General features: G+C 41.3%; 1 protein-coding gene across 5 annotated transcripts in view; it reads left to right on the top strand.

Annotated features, from left to right (window-relative positions):
- The first annotated feature begins 541 nt into the window (after window positions 1-541).
- Nalcn (sodium leak channel, non-selective) overlaps window positions 542-14,384 on the top strand; it is a 313,879-nt gene continuing 300,036 nt past the window's right edge. Inside the window, exon 1 of one of the 5 annotated variants that reach the window (XM_047553611.1) lies at window positions 542-594. In XM_047553611.1, the coding sequence (XP_047409567.1) occupies window positions 577-594 (18 nt within the window). In that variant the 5' untranslated portion in view covers window positions 542-576. Of the gene's footprint in view, window positions 595-967; window positions 1,369-14,384 lie in introns of those variants that run through there. The other 4 variants (XM_047553608.1, XM_047553613.1, XM_047553609.1 and 1 more) reach the window with 4 other exon arrangements.

Consider the following 14,384-nt stretch of genomic DNA (forward strand, 5'->3'; position numbering starts at 1 on the left):
CGGTATGATGAATGGTTTCACCATTTGTTCAAAACAGCTTTTTAAATAGTTGGCCTTTCTGAAGCCATCAGAAATTTGAAAAAAAAAATTCCACATAGTTCTGTATATTATGAAATACCAATTACTTTTAAAAAATTCCTTTAAACAAAGCAGAGCAAATATGGATTGTGGAGGTTAATGGATTGTGAATAGATTTTTGTAAGATGGTAACTTAATTGAATATACATAACCAGAAAACACAGTTTAAAAATGTAGGCGTGTGTAATTTTACTTTCATCCCTAGGAATAAAACATTTCGCAATAGACAATTGTTCTTTGTTTAGGATTTCTCTTTTAAAGGAAGCTTCTTTCCTTTTTCTCTTTCCCTCTAAAAATGTGCCTGTGTGCACGCTGAAAACTCACTGGCCAGGAGTTCCTTGGTGATTTTAGTATCTGACTACATGGCAAGAGTCCAGCTTCTAAGGAACCTTCCAGAGAGTGGGACTGAGTGGGAGGACGTCCCCTGGGCCTGAGCATGGTGCTTCAGATCCAAGATTTCCCTGCTCCTGTTCTGCTGGGAGTCCTAGGAAACCTCAGATGCAGCCTTCTATCCGGGTACCACACACAGGGCGTGGGGTTAACTATAATTTGTGAATGGATTTCAATCTCCCATTTTCGAGGTCATTTTCAGACTCGACAACGTATTTTAAAGGAAAATGTCAACATATTTAGAAGACTCTGATAAGTGTGACTGATGCATTCATTATTTAGCCATTTCATACCGAAGGGTGAAGCCAGTTCATGTCCTCAGACACTGTATACAGTAGGACTACACAGGCGTGCACGCTGGGCTTGCCAGCCTGTATGCAGTGGCCTTCCCTGCGCGGCCCCCGAGTATACTGGGCTCTTGTGCACAGCGAGTGCTGGGTGAGCGCGAGACCCCGAGGAGCGGGCAGATGAGCGCCCAGCTGTTGCTGAGAGACCGGCTGGGGGTGGCGGCTAGGGCGAAGGAACCTGCAAGTACCGACCCACGCGCCCGCCACCGGCTGCAGCGCAGCCTCCTCTGCCGAGCCTCCCTCCATCCCCGGGCATCGCCGCAGCCCCTGCGGCAAAGCCGACTCCAAACACCAAGCAGAGAGGCCTGCGGCCCCCGAACGCCCCTCCACCCGCGCCCGCCCTCGCCCCGGCGGGAGCGATGCTAATTGCCAGGACCAGCGCGGAGCGGCGGCCCCCGCCGGGCCGAGCGCGCTGACGGAGCCGCCGTAGGTGAGGGGCCCGCGTCCCCGCCCGCCGTGGGCGCCGCGCCCGGCACGGATCGCGCCCGCCGCCCGCTGTCGCCGCCGCCGCCGCCCGCGGGCATCATGACCGCTCTGAGCGCTGGGGTTACAGGTTGGTCACTGCCGCCGGTGCCCTGGAGGCTGCGGCGCGGCCGAGGCCCGGGAGGCGCTGCCTGCCCCTCGCCGGGCTGGGCCCAGCAGGCGCGCGGGCGCGAGGGACTGGGGACCCGTCCCCGCCAGGCCGCGGGAGGGGCGCCCCCTCCTCACCGCGGGGCGCGCGATCCCCGCCGGCGGCGGCGCGGGGAAGGGGCGCACCGTGCGCCCTCCCTGCCGCTGCGCGGGGGCTTGGGGCGTCTGCAGCGGGGTGCGCCCTGGCGGGCCCCGGATCCGAGGGCCGCCGGACCTGGGCCGGCCCCGCTTGGCCAGCCGGCAGGTGTTGGGGGTGGGGAGAGCAGGTGCTGGGGATGGGGCTGATGCAGGGCGGGAGCGACTGCTCCAGCGGCTCTGCTGCGGCCGCCGCCTGGTCAGCCTCTGCGCCAGGGTGCAGGTGTGGGGTGCAGCCCGGCTCCAGCAGGTCCCCAGGGGGGCTCGGTGGCCTTGCCCCACCCCCATGTACCTGCGGGCTGCTGTTTGCTAAATATCTCTCATTTCATTAATTGGTCTGGTTAAGCAGCTATCATTAGGGTGGCCACCCAGCAAGCAAAGCAGTGCCCTACCATAGCAACACCATTTTGTCTTTGAACCTTCAGGAGGAACCCAGCATGGATGGCCTGGCTGGAATCCTGAGGCCGGCTCAGAATCCTGACCCAGAGGTTCCCTCGGACTCCAGGTTCCTCCTTGAGATGGTGTGATAACTCTGAACTCCTAAGTTTTTTAAGCACCACAGGGCGAACCTTTCCGTTTTGGGCACAATTTTTCATGGATATATTCTTAAGGATGTGTGACTACACACTCTCAGGCCTTGGAAGGTTTCTGCCATACTCTTGTGTTTCTCTGGTCCTTGTACCAGGCCGCTCCTGTGGTGGTGACCCAGAGTTAAGCACCGGGAACTTTTGGTCTGTGGTTGGTAGAGAAGACCTCTCATAAGAGATGAACAATTAACAGGTGGCTGTGTTTTCAAAATTTGTAATTCATATTGTTGCAGCTACATTGTGACTTTGTGTTACCCGGGAGAGAAGGTGGACTGGCGGTTATTCCTGAGGCTGATACAGCGGGAGGGGCTTTTTATATTCCAAGGTGAAGTTTCGACAGTTCTTAATAAGAATCATGGCTTCTCACACCCCACAACAGCAATTAATTTCCTGACCAGTTGGCCTTCATTCTGTGTGGCTTTCTGTGTTGGATTTTTCATTCTTCTATGGTATATTTTGACCCAGCCACTAAGACCAGGAATAGCAAAGGAAAAATCAGACTTTAGAGAAAAATTGAAAAGTGGAATAGCAAAGGAAAAATCGGACTTTGGAGAAAAATTGAAAAGTGGAAAAGTCCATTGAGTTCTCTTACATGTTCATAGAAGATGTGACATCTTTGTAAAATAGATGTGTTATCACTAAAAAAGACTGTGCTAGAACCACTATAAAAACTGTCTTGTGAAATAGTGGTAATAGAGTTGTAACTTTGAACATGACTTGCAAGATAGTCAAAAGAGGAAAAACATACTTTTGAAAGAGAAAAAAATCTCACAGTAGTACTTGCTTGCAGTTTAGTTAATTGAGGGTCTAAGTAGCATTTTCTTCTCTGTTAAGACATTTTTTTGTAATGTGTTCTAATTGCGTCTTTCTTTACCTGCATTCGTTGAGCGTATTATGTGTGCTTGTGTGCACAGGTCTGTGCACCTTGCACGTAGGTACATATTTGTTTTATCATTTATCAGTGATGCAAGATAATTTCAGAATCTTTTTGTCGACGTTGACTTATTCTTGGGGAAAAGAGTTGTGTGTGGTTTTCAAGTTCATGGGAAAAAAATTCACATCTACATTATATATCCTAATATAAGCCAGAAACTGGACCAGAAGCTGAGTATTCAGTGAGAAGAGATGAACCCAAGTTCTAAGACTCTATCAGGAAAGACAAATACTTAAGCAGGGTGCACATACAGATAGATAGCCTATCATAAGTTTAGATTTAGAAAATATGATCTTGAATTTACAAAAAAAGAGATTATGCCTTACCCGCCCAAACTGGCGTCAACATTTTATTTAGAGCTTGACTTTCATGTTATATGATGCTTACTTTTCTCAGGGACCTACCCAAGAAATTTTAGACCTTCAAAACTTTTTCTATGCAAACATTCAAATTTTTTTGAATTTCAAATCAGTCAGGATAGAGATGACAGAAGAATGGAGAAAACAGAGCAAGCATCTGATGTTTCTAAAACCTAACAAATGACCACAATCTGTGCGTTTTCTGTAGTATTTTTAAGAGTAAGATTTTATTTAGTTGTAGTTATAAAGTTGTATGACCTTATACTGGTTTTCTATTTAGTATTTATCATAAACTTTAGAAATATTTCCTTATAGTTTTCTAACTGAAAAAAATTGAAAATGACTACAAAACATTAAACCCAATGAATATTACTTCACTTATCCAAAAACTTCTCTATCTTTGGATATTTGCTGCTTCCAGTTTTTCATCAATATAATGTTTCCTGATGGATAATTATTGTATAGTGATTTATTTCTATTGCATGTTTCTCTTGAAAAATTCTTAGTATTTTTATATACGATATATAATACACACACACATCAGATCTGTGTATCTATCTGTATATATAGATTGGCTCCGTAAAGACTTCAGATTATAATGCTGAGTAAATGCTTAATATGCTTTCATTTTTGAAAATCACCTTCCCTCTTTTATGGGAATAAAAAACAAAAATGATAGCTTGAATTTATGACCTTTGTGCTACATAAATACTTGACCTTTAACAAATTCGTCTGAAAACTAGATGATAAAATGCACCTTTTATAGTAAAACCAAAGTAGAAATGTCCTAAAAATTGAAAGCTGGAAAACAGGTAAGTAAATGCAAATTCTTTTAGCAGAAATGGCTGTTGAGTTCAGTCTATATTGCTTTTACTTTCCTGCTCAGACTTTAAATAAATAAATCATCAAAGGAATTTATTTAATGAGAAATCTGAGAATTTATATTTGTATTCACATATAAATACTAAGATTAAGTGAGGGAACATTTTGTCATTAGACTACCAAGACCTAGGCATTTCTAGTCAGTTCAGTAGAGATGGAACTGGACTGATGAGTAAAACTAAAGTTCACAATTCCCTAAGGTAGTTGTAGGAAAGCTCAGAAGAGAGATCCTGAGAGAACTACCTCACCTGAAGGGGTGAAGGCTGGGTTGGGAACCATGGTCAGACAGACACTAGACTTTGGAAGCAGCTTCTCCGTCAGGTCCTGGGCAAGTGCAGCTAGACCAAATGGCATGTGTGCAGATGACAGGGATTTTCCCCATGGGTCCAGAGGTCCAGAGGTAGAGGCCAGAGCAGAAGTCTAAGGAGACAGTCAAGGAGAATTAGAAGGAGAGGCCAGAGCCCTGTGACCAGAGGAGTCATCTATGAGGAGATCAGGAGTGAGATAATTACAGAAAGCAAGGAGATGAGAGGAACACTTTGTTTGTGGAGAGGATGGTATGTAGGGAAGAGAGCCAGCAGAGACACATAGCACATGCTCTTCCTGACAGGGAGCAAAGCAATGGAACACAGCCATGTTTTAAAGAGAAACGAGATCAGTTTTTTCCTTTGAGATTTAAAAATACCCAAATATGCAGATCAAAATAGTTTATCATGTGCCAGGAAAAATAAATCAAACATAGTTAACATCTAGATGTAGTCTGTTGAATGCTTTGGATTTGAAAATAAGAAGGAAAATAACCCATCAGCATTTTGAACAAGTTTTTAAAAAATTACCTGTCCACGTACGGACAATTTAAACTGACTTTGAACACTCTCTCCAAAATTATCAACAAATAGTAAAATAATATTCTGAAAATGCATAATACTGAAAAATATCACAGGGCTCTTCTCTTATACACTTAATACAAGTCAAAAATGAAAAATAAAAAAGATGAAGAAATGCATGCTAGGCAAGTACTAACCCCCAAAATGAGCTTTAAGTATATAAAGATTAGAAAAACAATTCAAAATTAAATAAGAAAAAGGGACCTTAAACTAATAAAAGTTAGTGTTGTTAATAAAATTATTATAAGCCTCCTGTATATACAAATATTTATGGCATTGTAAGTGTGTACAGTTGAAAGTATTCTTGTGGTGTATTTTGGGGGACAGGGGACTCATGGCACATTGATTTAGTATCTTTTCAAAGGACTCTGTGCCTGAGAGGACATCAGGAGTGATTCATTTTAAGAAGCAAAGAAAATGACTAAGTAGAACTAGAGAGGAAAAGAAAGGATGAACTTCAGAAAATGAAAACAAATGAATTAACTATAAAACTATAGACCTAATAGAAAAAAATAGGAGCTGTGGCCTTCTAATCTGGAAGTATCTACAGGAACTATTAGAATGCCAAGAAATAAGAGTGACAGAAAAGGGGTTGGAGAAGGAGGGTACTGGAGAGAATTGGGTGATCAGGCTGTAGTGGAAATGAAGAGGTGGATGGTAGACTTGTCAGTGGGAACAAGTGCTAATCGATCTTGGTGACAGAAGGAGGAGAATGGAAGGGAAGGGAAGTTAAAAATAGGTTCAGGTCTTTAACCTGGAGTGATTGCAGATATTTTTATTATATTTTGTTTTATGTCGAAAAGTACATTCCAGGCATGGTGGTGCATGCCTGGGTATTCCAGTGACTCAGGAGGATGAAGCAAGAGGGTCTCAAGTTCAAGACCAGCCTCAGCAATTTAGCAGGACCCAACCTCAAAATAAAAAATACAAAGGACTGGGAAATGTAACTCAGTGGTAGAGCACCCCTGGGTTCAATCCCCAGTACCAAAACAACTTTTTTCTTTATATTTCAGTTAATAACATCTATAGATTAAATACTTCATTTCAGTTTTTCATAACTGTTCAATGATGATGAGGATGATGATGATGATGATGATGACGATAACAACTACAAAATCCACATAAGACCAGTTTAATGTATCTCTTGGAGTAAAAGAAGAATTTTTAAGAAAAATAAGAATTACTTAAAAATTGTGAAAAGTACAAAAATAGACCTGTGTCAGATAAGATATAAATTTGTATTAGACAAATTATGTCATTGATGTCTTAAAATTCAATTAAATATTAGTTGTAAAATTTTCCTGAAGTTAAAAAAAATAACAGACAACATAAAACTGGAGTGGATGGGAATCTTTCAAACATGGGAACATGGGAACTTGTTTATTTATTCCTCCTAAGAGTCAAAGTATAGAAATTAAAATTTATTTTGCAAATAAAAGATTAAAGTTCTTTAAAGTGGAATTTATAAGGGCACTAATCCCATTCAAGAGGGCTCTACCCACCTGACATAACTGTCTATCAAAGTCTCTATATCCAAATACCATAAAATTAGAGACTAGGACTTTCATAGATGATTTCTAGAGCTTTGAGAATGTTTAAAAACCTTCCTGAATGACTGATGTTGAACAATCTTCAAAAATGACTATTTTAATCCACTTACCATTTTGATCCAAACTTTTGTGAATTCATATTATAAAATGCAGTTATCAAAAGAATTTGGCATCTCCCTCTGACTTTCCATCAATTTTAAATATAGTGGCAACTTTTGGAAACCACTGTTTTAAATGTTCTATCTTCCTTGTCCAACCTTTGCAGATTCATATTACAAAATTAAGTAACTTCAATGAAAGCAGATATTTTGGGCTAGAGATGTAGCTCAGCGCTTGCCTAGCATGTGTGAGGCCCTGGGTTCAGTTCCCAGTACTGCTAAAAAAAAAAAAAAAAATCTTTTTTTCCCTGATTTTTCATAACACTTACTGATAGTAACAGCTCACTAGAGTAAAATGAATTCCACTTTGGCACCTCTGTCACTTCATGAAGGATGGAGAGGCATTAGAGACCACCTGAGATTAAGAAGCTTTAGGTTCTTACAAATTCACATATGGTTTTGTTGTTGCTTGTTTGATTGTTTGCTTTTTGGCTTTTATTAGTGCATTGTAGCTTTACGTCATAGTTGGGTTCATTATGACAAAATCATGCATGGAATTTAATTGACTCCATTTCAGTCCCTGGTGCCACCTTCCCCTGCCCTCCATCTCCCATTCCTCTTTCTCTACTGGTCTTCCTTCCACTTGTGTATTTACTTTTAATTTCTGTAGTGACTTTTTAATTTTTTTTTAACTTGACATGCTTTTCTTGAAAATTTCCTCCACCTACATTGTACCCAGAATGACTCAAAGCATTAGAAATCTATATGCTTTCTAAAATTGGAGAGAATGACAGTTTTCTGAATAGAGGCTGGAAATCCTGCTTATCCTGAATGTGCAATCTGATCACCTCAACTTGTGATCAGTATGGGATTGAAATGGTGGAACTCATAGAAGCAGAGAGTGAAATGGCGGTTTCCAGGCCAGGGGAAGGTGGAATAGAGTTGCCAATCACCGGGTGTGAAGTTTCAGCTATGCAGAATGAGTACGTTCTAAGATCTGCTATACAGTGTCCTGCCTAGATTAACAACATGTGAACCTAAGAATCTGTTCAGAGGTTAGCTCTCAAGCTAAGTGTTCTACTCACAGTAAAATAACAATAGAATCTTAAAAATAGTGACTTAGGGAGTACAAATACCACCTCTCCTACTGTCAGACTGTTTTAGTTGGAGCGATTTGAGTGGCATGACTAAAGGACATTGAGGCATTATAGTTTATCCTGAATTCCTTCACTGAACCCAATAATTTTTAAAGGTCAGGAAAAATTCAATTTTCACGATTTAAAACAACTGCATAGAAGAATCCTTGGTTGAAGCAATCACCTTATTTTAGAATATTTGTAGAAAGAGCCAGAGGAAAACTAACATGCTGCTTTCCTTTGGGTAGTAGGAAATAAACTCAGTATAAGAAGTGAGGAACCATTTTCTGTTTCTAATCAGTTTGTTGAAAAAAGACAAAAGAAGAGCCTGTCTGTGGAGGTGACCCCTGGGAATGTGTGGCTTCCTCTTGTCACCCATCTTGGGTGGCCCTTGAATCCTGCTGGGACTGGAACGGCATGAAACATTCTGTTTCTGCAGAGCTACATCCTGATTTAGTGAGGGTCAAGACCGATGAGTAAGCACCCCCAAAAAGAAAAATGGCATTTGGAGGAGGTAGACAGAGAAAGAACACAACCAAATCAGGGAATTTACTTTTGTATAAAATCAGATTAAAAAATGACCCACAAGGATGTTATGGCTATTGGGAAATGGGGCAGCTGCTCCGTTGTGCAGATACACATTGCTGCTGTGACCCCAGGGACCAACATTTTGAAGCTGTCTTAGTTCTCCTGCTAACATGCAGCTCTCTGTGATGTTGGGGGCGGGGGAACACAGGACTCCAGGCTGTTTCAAGGAGAAAAGGGTCCAGCTGCTGCCTTCCCTCCCAGCAGAAGCCAGATTAGAGGGAAAGGCCCTCTAATCTAATCCACTGAAGTTCATGAGCAAAGAATCCCTGGGGAGCTGAGGGAGGCTTGTGGGAGAGGCCTGGCGGTGCAGGTGTAGTGGCTGGCAGGCATGCTCTAATTTAATCTTACCACTTAGACGTGAGTTTGAGGCAGGAAGTGGAGAGTCTCATCTCTGTTCTCTGGGAAAGAGAGGGCTTGCAAAAGTCAGTTGCAAAGAGAGCTCAAGGGCAGAGTCTCAGAGCCTGGCTGCCTGGAGGCTTATCACACACAGCTGTGTGACCCCAGGCAGGGCACCCACCTTCTCCAAACCTCAGGTTGATCATAAGTAGGAAGAGCAGGGACACCTGCCTCCTTGGGGTCCCTGCCAAACTCTTAGCCCCACACGTAATAAACTCTTTCCAAACTTTACTTTTTAGAAATAATTTATATTTAATTTTAAACGAAAATAAAAACCTTATCAATGCCAAACATTTGAAAAGTACAAATGTTCTTAAGATTAAAAAATAAAATCAAATCTCCATCTGTTCTTTCCCCTCCTCCTTCGCCTGCCTTTGTTCTCCCAAAGAAACAGACTAGGTACTTAGATTCTCAACTTGGTTCTAACTCCTGGGGGCTGGGCATGTTCGCCTCACTTTTTTTTTTTTTTTTTTTTTGCTACCAGGGGTGCTTAACCACTGAGCCACATCCCCAGCCCCTTTTTTTATTTATTTATTTTATTTTGAGATAGGGTCTTACTGAATTAGCTTGGGCCTTGCTAAGTTGACAAGGCTGGTCTCGAACTGGAAATCCTCCTTCCTGGGATTACAGGCGTGCACCACGACACCGATCTTGCCTCACATTTTTAATCTGTACAGGGGAATAATATTAAAAAGTACTTTCAGAGAGGTGTTTGGTGCTTGGAATGGTGCTTGGCCCAGAACTAGTGTCAATAAATGTTCTCATCTTTCAGGTAGAAAAAGCAAGAAAACAAGAATACATACTACGTAAGCTTGCTGCTGTTCTAAGATTATGTGTGGCAGTTTATGGACCATCACTGTCCCTGGGAGACCATCAAATGCTCAGCTTCAGGAGTGGAGGCCTTTCAGCACTGGAGGCCACGTCAGACATAATCAAATTCCTCCAAGACTGTTCAGAACACCTTTCCAGCAATTCTTCACTGTATAGTTGTGAATATTCTAAGAGTATCCAGAAAGGGACAACACATCAGGACAGTCCAACACATCATCGCTGGAAGCTTCAAGATGAGGCCGTTCTTTTTGTGCAATAAACAGCTACCTCTTTTTAACTGCTAATTGATAACTTCCATTTAGTCTGGATTTTCCTTAGGGATGATTTCTGAGAATATTACAGTATACTTTTATTATATTTTCTCTAAATGTTTTAAACAAAAATGAGAAAAAAAATTCCTTACTCCCATCTGATAATCTCGTGTCAGAGGACAAGGAACACTACAAATCAAAATCATGATGTTGACTGAGTCTGATCACCACCCAGTTCTCTCCAGTACCCTCCTTCTCTAACCCCTTTTATGTCATTCTTATTTCTTGGTATTCTAAAACTTTTTATAGATACTTACAGATTAATGTTTCTTCTAGATTAGAAGGTCAGAGCTCCAAGTTTTTTCTATCAGGTCTAGAGTTTTGTAGTTAATTCATTTGTTTTCATTTTCCAAAGTTTATCCTTTCTTTTCCTATCTATTTCTGTTTAATGGTTTTCTTTTCTTCTTAAACTGAATTGCTCACTCCTGATGCCCTTTAAGGGCACATAATCCTTTGAAGAGATACTAAATTGATGGACCATGTCTCCCTCTGCCCCCAAAATACAAAGGAAAAGGCTGACTAAATGGACAATGGCATTAGAAACTTGGAAAGTTCACTTAAATTAATTTAATGAGAAGTTTGAATTTTCTTTCCAGAAAAATGATAAGAGATTTTTAATAGATGTGTGGTAGGAAAAACTACAAACTAAATCATATAATAAAAATCTATTCGATTTTAGGAGATAAGAAAAGATCATACTGTTTTTAAAAATAATACTAATGCTGAGAAAGTTTAAAGTTACTAGGTTGCGTGATTAAAATACATTGAAAAATACTTTTTAATCCATCTATTATATGAGAACCAATGAGAAAGACTTAGAGGAGGAAAAGTTTATTTTGGCTCACAGTTTCACAGGCTCACCCCATGGTTGGCCAACTCCTAACTCTGGGCCTGAGGTGATGCAGAACATTATAAGGGAAGGGAGTAGCAGACGAAGGCTGCTCAGGATGTGGGCAACCAGGAAGCAGAGAGAGCTCCACTCGCCAGGGACAAAACATAAACCCTAAAGGCACATCCCCAGTGACCCACCTCCCCTAGCCACACCCTACCCACCTACAGATACCACCCAGTTAATCACTATCAGTGGATTAATCCACTGATTCAGTTACACCACACATAATCTAATGGTTTCACCTCTGAACATTCTTGCGTATTCTCACACATAAGCTCTTGGGGGACTGCCCATACCTAAACCATAATAATACTGTACTTATTGTTCAATTCAGTAGTTCTGTGAGCCATATTGCTGTGGGTCACATTTTGGCTCATCTTTAAGAGTAAATTCCCTTCACCTGTAAACTGGTTCCTGTAAGAATTGAATAAGATAATGTACAATATACTTAGGACGGGGTTTGGCACATAATAAACTCTTGATACTCACTTTTATTGGAAGAAGTCTGTTTTTACTGGGAGGAAATCAACCAATAATCTCACTATTTTAGTGTGGTAACCTCCATGTCTCCCAAACCATCTCATCGTGTGTGTGTGTGTGTGTGTGTGTGTGTGTGTTTGTGTGTACGTCTACATGCATATTTGTGCATGTATACTATTAAAGGTATTGAAGGTTAATTTCCATTAGACAAAGGATTCTGACCAGGGAATACCAGTTAGTTTTACATCAAGTTTTATCTCTAATATTTTTCTGTAAATGGTTTTCATTTTTAAAATGGAAAGGCAATGATTGAGCAGCCACTCAACAGGAGTCACTGGAGTTGCTAGATTCTGGTTTGTAGAGTGCCAGTCCCGTGTGCTGGAAATTGTGAGACATGATCTCACAAGGGGAGAGGCAGAGGGCAGGAGAACCCAGGACTTGGTCACTGGTGACAGTTACCCAGGACTCAGTCACTGATGACAATGGCTGGGGATGCAGATGATCCTGTTGTGAAGCAAGAGGGTCTTCCAACCATTCAAGACACAGTAAGAGCCCACCCACCAGGGCAGAGGGAGGTGAGGGCCCTGGGGCTCAGCTGCCCTGGGAGTGGAGGAAGGTCTGTCTGGTGGGTGGGGACAGGTGAGCATGATGGTGCCGGATAATGGAAAACATGAGGATAGAAGTAGGGTATTTTCCTCAGTATAAGCCATGGTGTGAAATTTATGGTGTTACATTCACTTTCTGAACGATCATGTCTTTTGTCTGAAAGGAAATTTGGCAAAGAAATTGGACAGTCTGTACCTTTACAGAAACAATGACATGTTGCTTATCCCGCATCAGGAACACACGTCCCCTTGTGTTCACGTCTTGATCAAAGTGTGCTCAGGCTCACTGGAGAAGTCAGTGTGCATGAGGAAAAGGCAGCAAAATGTCGTTCGAAGATTGATAAAAATGGTTTGTTGTTTGGGGTTTTGTGACAAAAAAATGAAGAAGAGAAGCAGTCATGCTCAAAATAAGAATTAAGATTTTAATCAACAAATTGATAACATTTAATTTAATTATTTCCCAAAATATGGGATGATCTATTTCTCAGTTACAAATTCAACCCTGGAAGGCTAATCTTGAAAGATTTGTGAATACCTGTTTACCTTGCAAGGCCTTGAATATGTAAGGATGCAAATGAGCTTATGAGACTACAAAGATAAAGAAGGGGCCCAGATGTTTGAAGGTGATATTTATTTACAGTTAGGATTTTGTGTGCATGCAGTTTACCGATGGAAAAAAAAGATGTTATTAGATACTGCTGGATGAAAAAGTGCTGGTTACAGAACAATATGGAAGCACCATTTATAAACAAATGTATGCATGGAAAATGGAAAAATATATGTGGAAAATAAAGTCCTAAAAGAGATACAATACATGTCCCATAGGAGAGTCAGCGTCTGAGACAAAGAAAATCCCCTGTGGAGAGAGCCCATCCCGATGACTGCTTTGTCAGCAACCCCTTGCCCAATGACTGACAAGATGTATGTCCAACAAACACCTGGCAAAAATGGTTGAGTCTGTAGAAGTGGAATTCCTGATGGCTTTCATTTTTGTTTCTCATATTGTTTATAGATTTTTGCTAAGTTTCCTATAACAAAGTGGCGTTGCTTGTATTAATGAAAATAAAGTTGATAGAGGTATTTTTTCCTAATTTAAGGTGTAGGTATTTGAGGTCAAGGAAAGGTCTAGACAGTGAGCCCTCCTGGCCTTTTGCAAGAGACTCACTTTGCCTGATGGCATAGGGCCAGGCTGGGAGTAATCTGTTCCATGCCCCTGACCTGGGCAGGTGGGGTTGACGCAGCAGTAAGCTGTGACGGAATGGGAGAACCAGCAGATGGCGGTTGAAGAGCGGGGGAAGCTCCCTGTAGATCTGCTGCTCTACCTTTAACTTAAACATGTTATCTAGTGCATCAGGAGCATGGAACATTTGGGAATTTTAGGAGAGAAGAAACAAGTATGTTTTGTTCAATGCTAAATCCATATCATCTACCAATGTTTGGGATTTTTTTTTAATGAATGTATTATACAGTGTGAATGAAGGAAAAACTTTCATTAGCAATGATGATTGCTCTTCTAAAGACATGGAAGGAAGAGGTGAGTAGTCAGAGGACCTTTATTGAACATTTTATTTTTTGAATTTTCTTCCCAAATTGACAGAGATATTAAGCAGTGGAAGACCACCATGAAGTGGTGTGTGTGTATGTGTGTGTGGAATAGGGATATAGATAAACAATTTTGCTTGCATTCATAATGACTCCATTGTTTGGGCACATAAGTGATCAGAATAGTAGTTGTTGATATTGATGTATTGACAATTGTAATGACACCTAGTGATAAAAAATAAACCAGTATTTCTGTCTTCTTTGGGGGCACTTTTAGAATGAAATAGCTCCTATGGGTTTGCTAAGTGGTGTTTCTCTTTACAGTTTTCTACTTGAATATTGAATCTTTCAGTTATAACAAATCAATCATACGTGTAGACAAAAATCCTGAGTTAAATTAGGAAATTCAGAATGATTGATGTGGGATGGAGCAGACAACAAAGAGGACACAGCTGGGTAAAGGATCTGCAGTAGCTGAGAGTTTGGAGAATGGAGGAAAATGGAATTTTTCACCAGTTTAAGTGAGTGTGGATGAGAAATGCAGGTCCAAATCCGTGGGATTCGGCGTCCTCGAGACCCGTGGTTAAATTCAGCGGGCAGTTTGTGAGCTCCATGAATGCCTTGGTGGTTTTCTGTTGATCCGTGTTCTGCACAGAGTGCTGACTCCACAGTGCATGCGTAACATTTGTTACGTGAATGAAAGAAGGAGAGAGTGAGAAGCAAGAT

This window comes from Sciurus carolinensis, chromosome 5, assembly GCF_902686445.1.
Source record: "Sciurus carolinensis chromosome 5, mSciCar1.2, whole genome shotgun sequence".
Classification (NCBI taxonomy): Eukaryota; Metazoa; Chordata; class Mammalia; order Rodentia; family Sciuridae; genus Sciurus; species Sciurus carolinensis.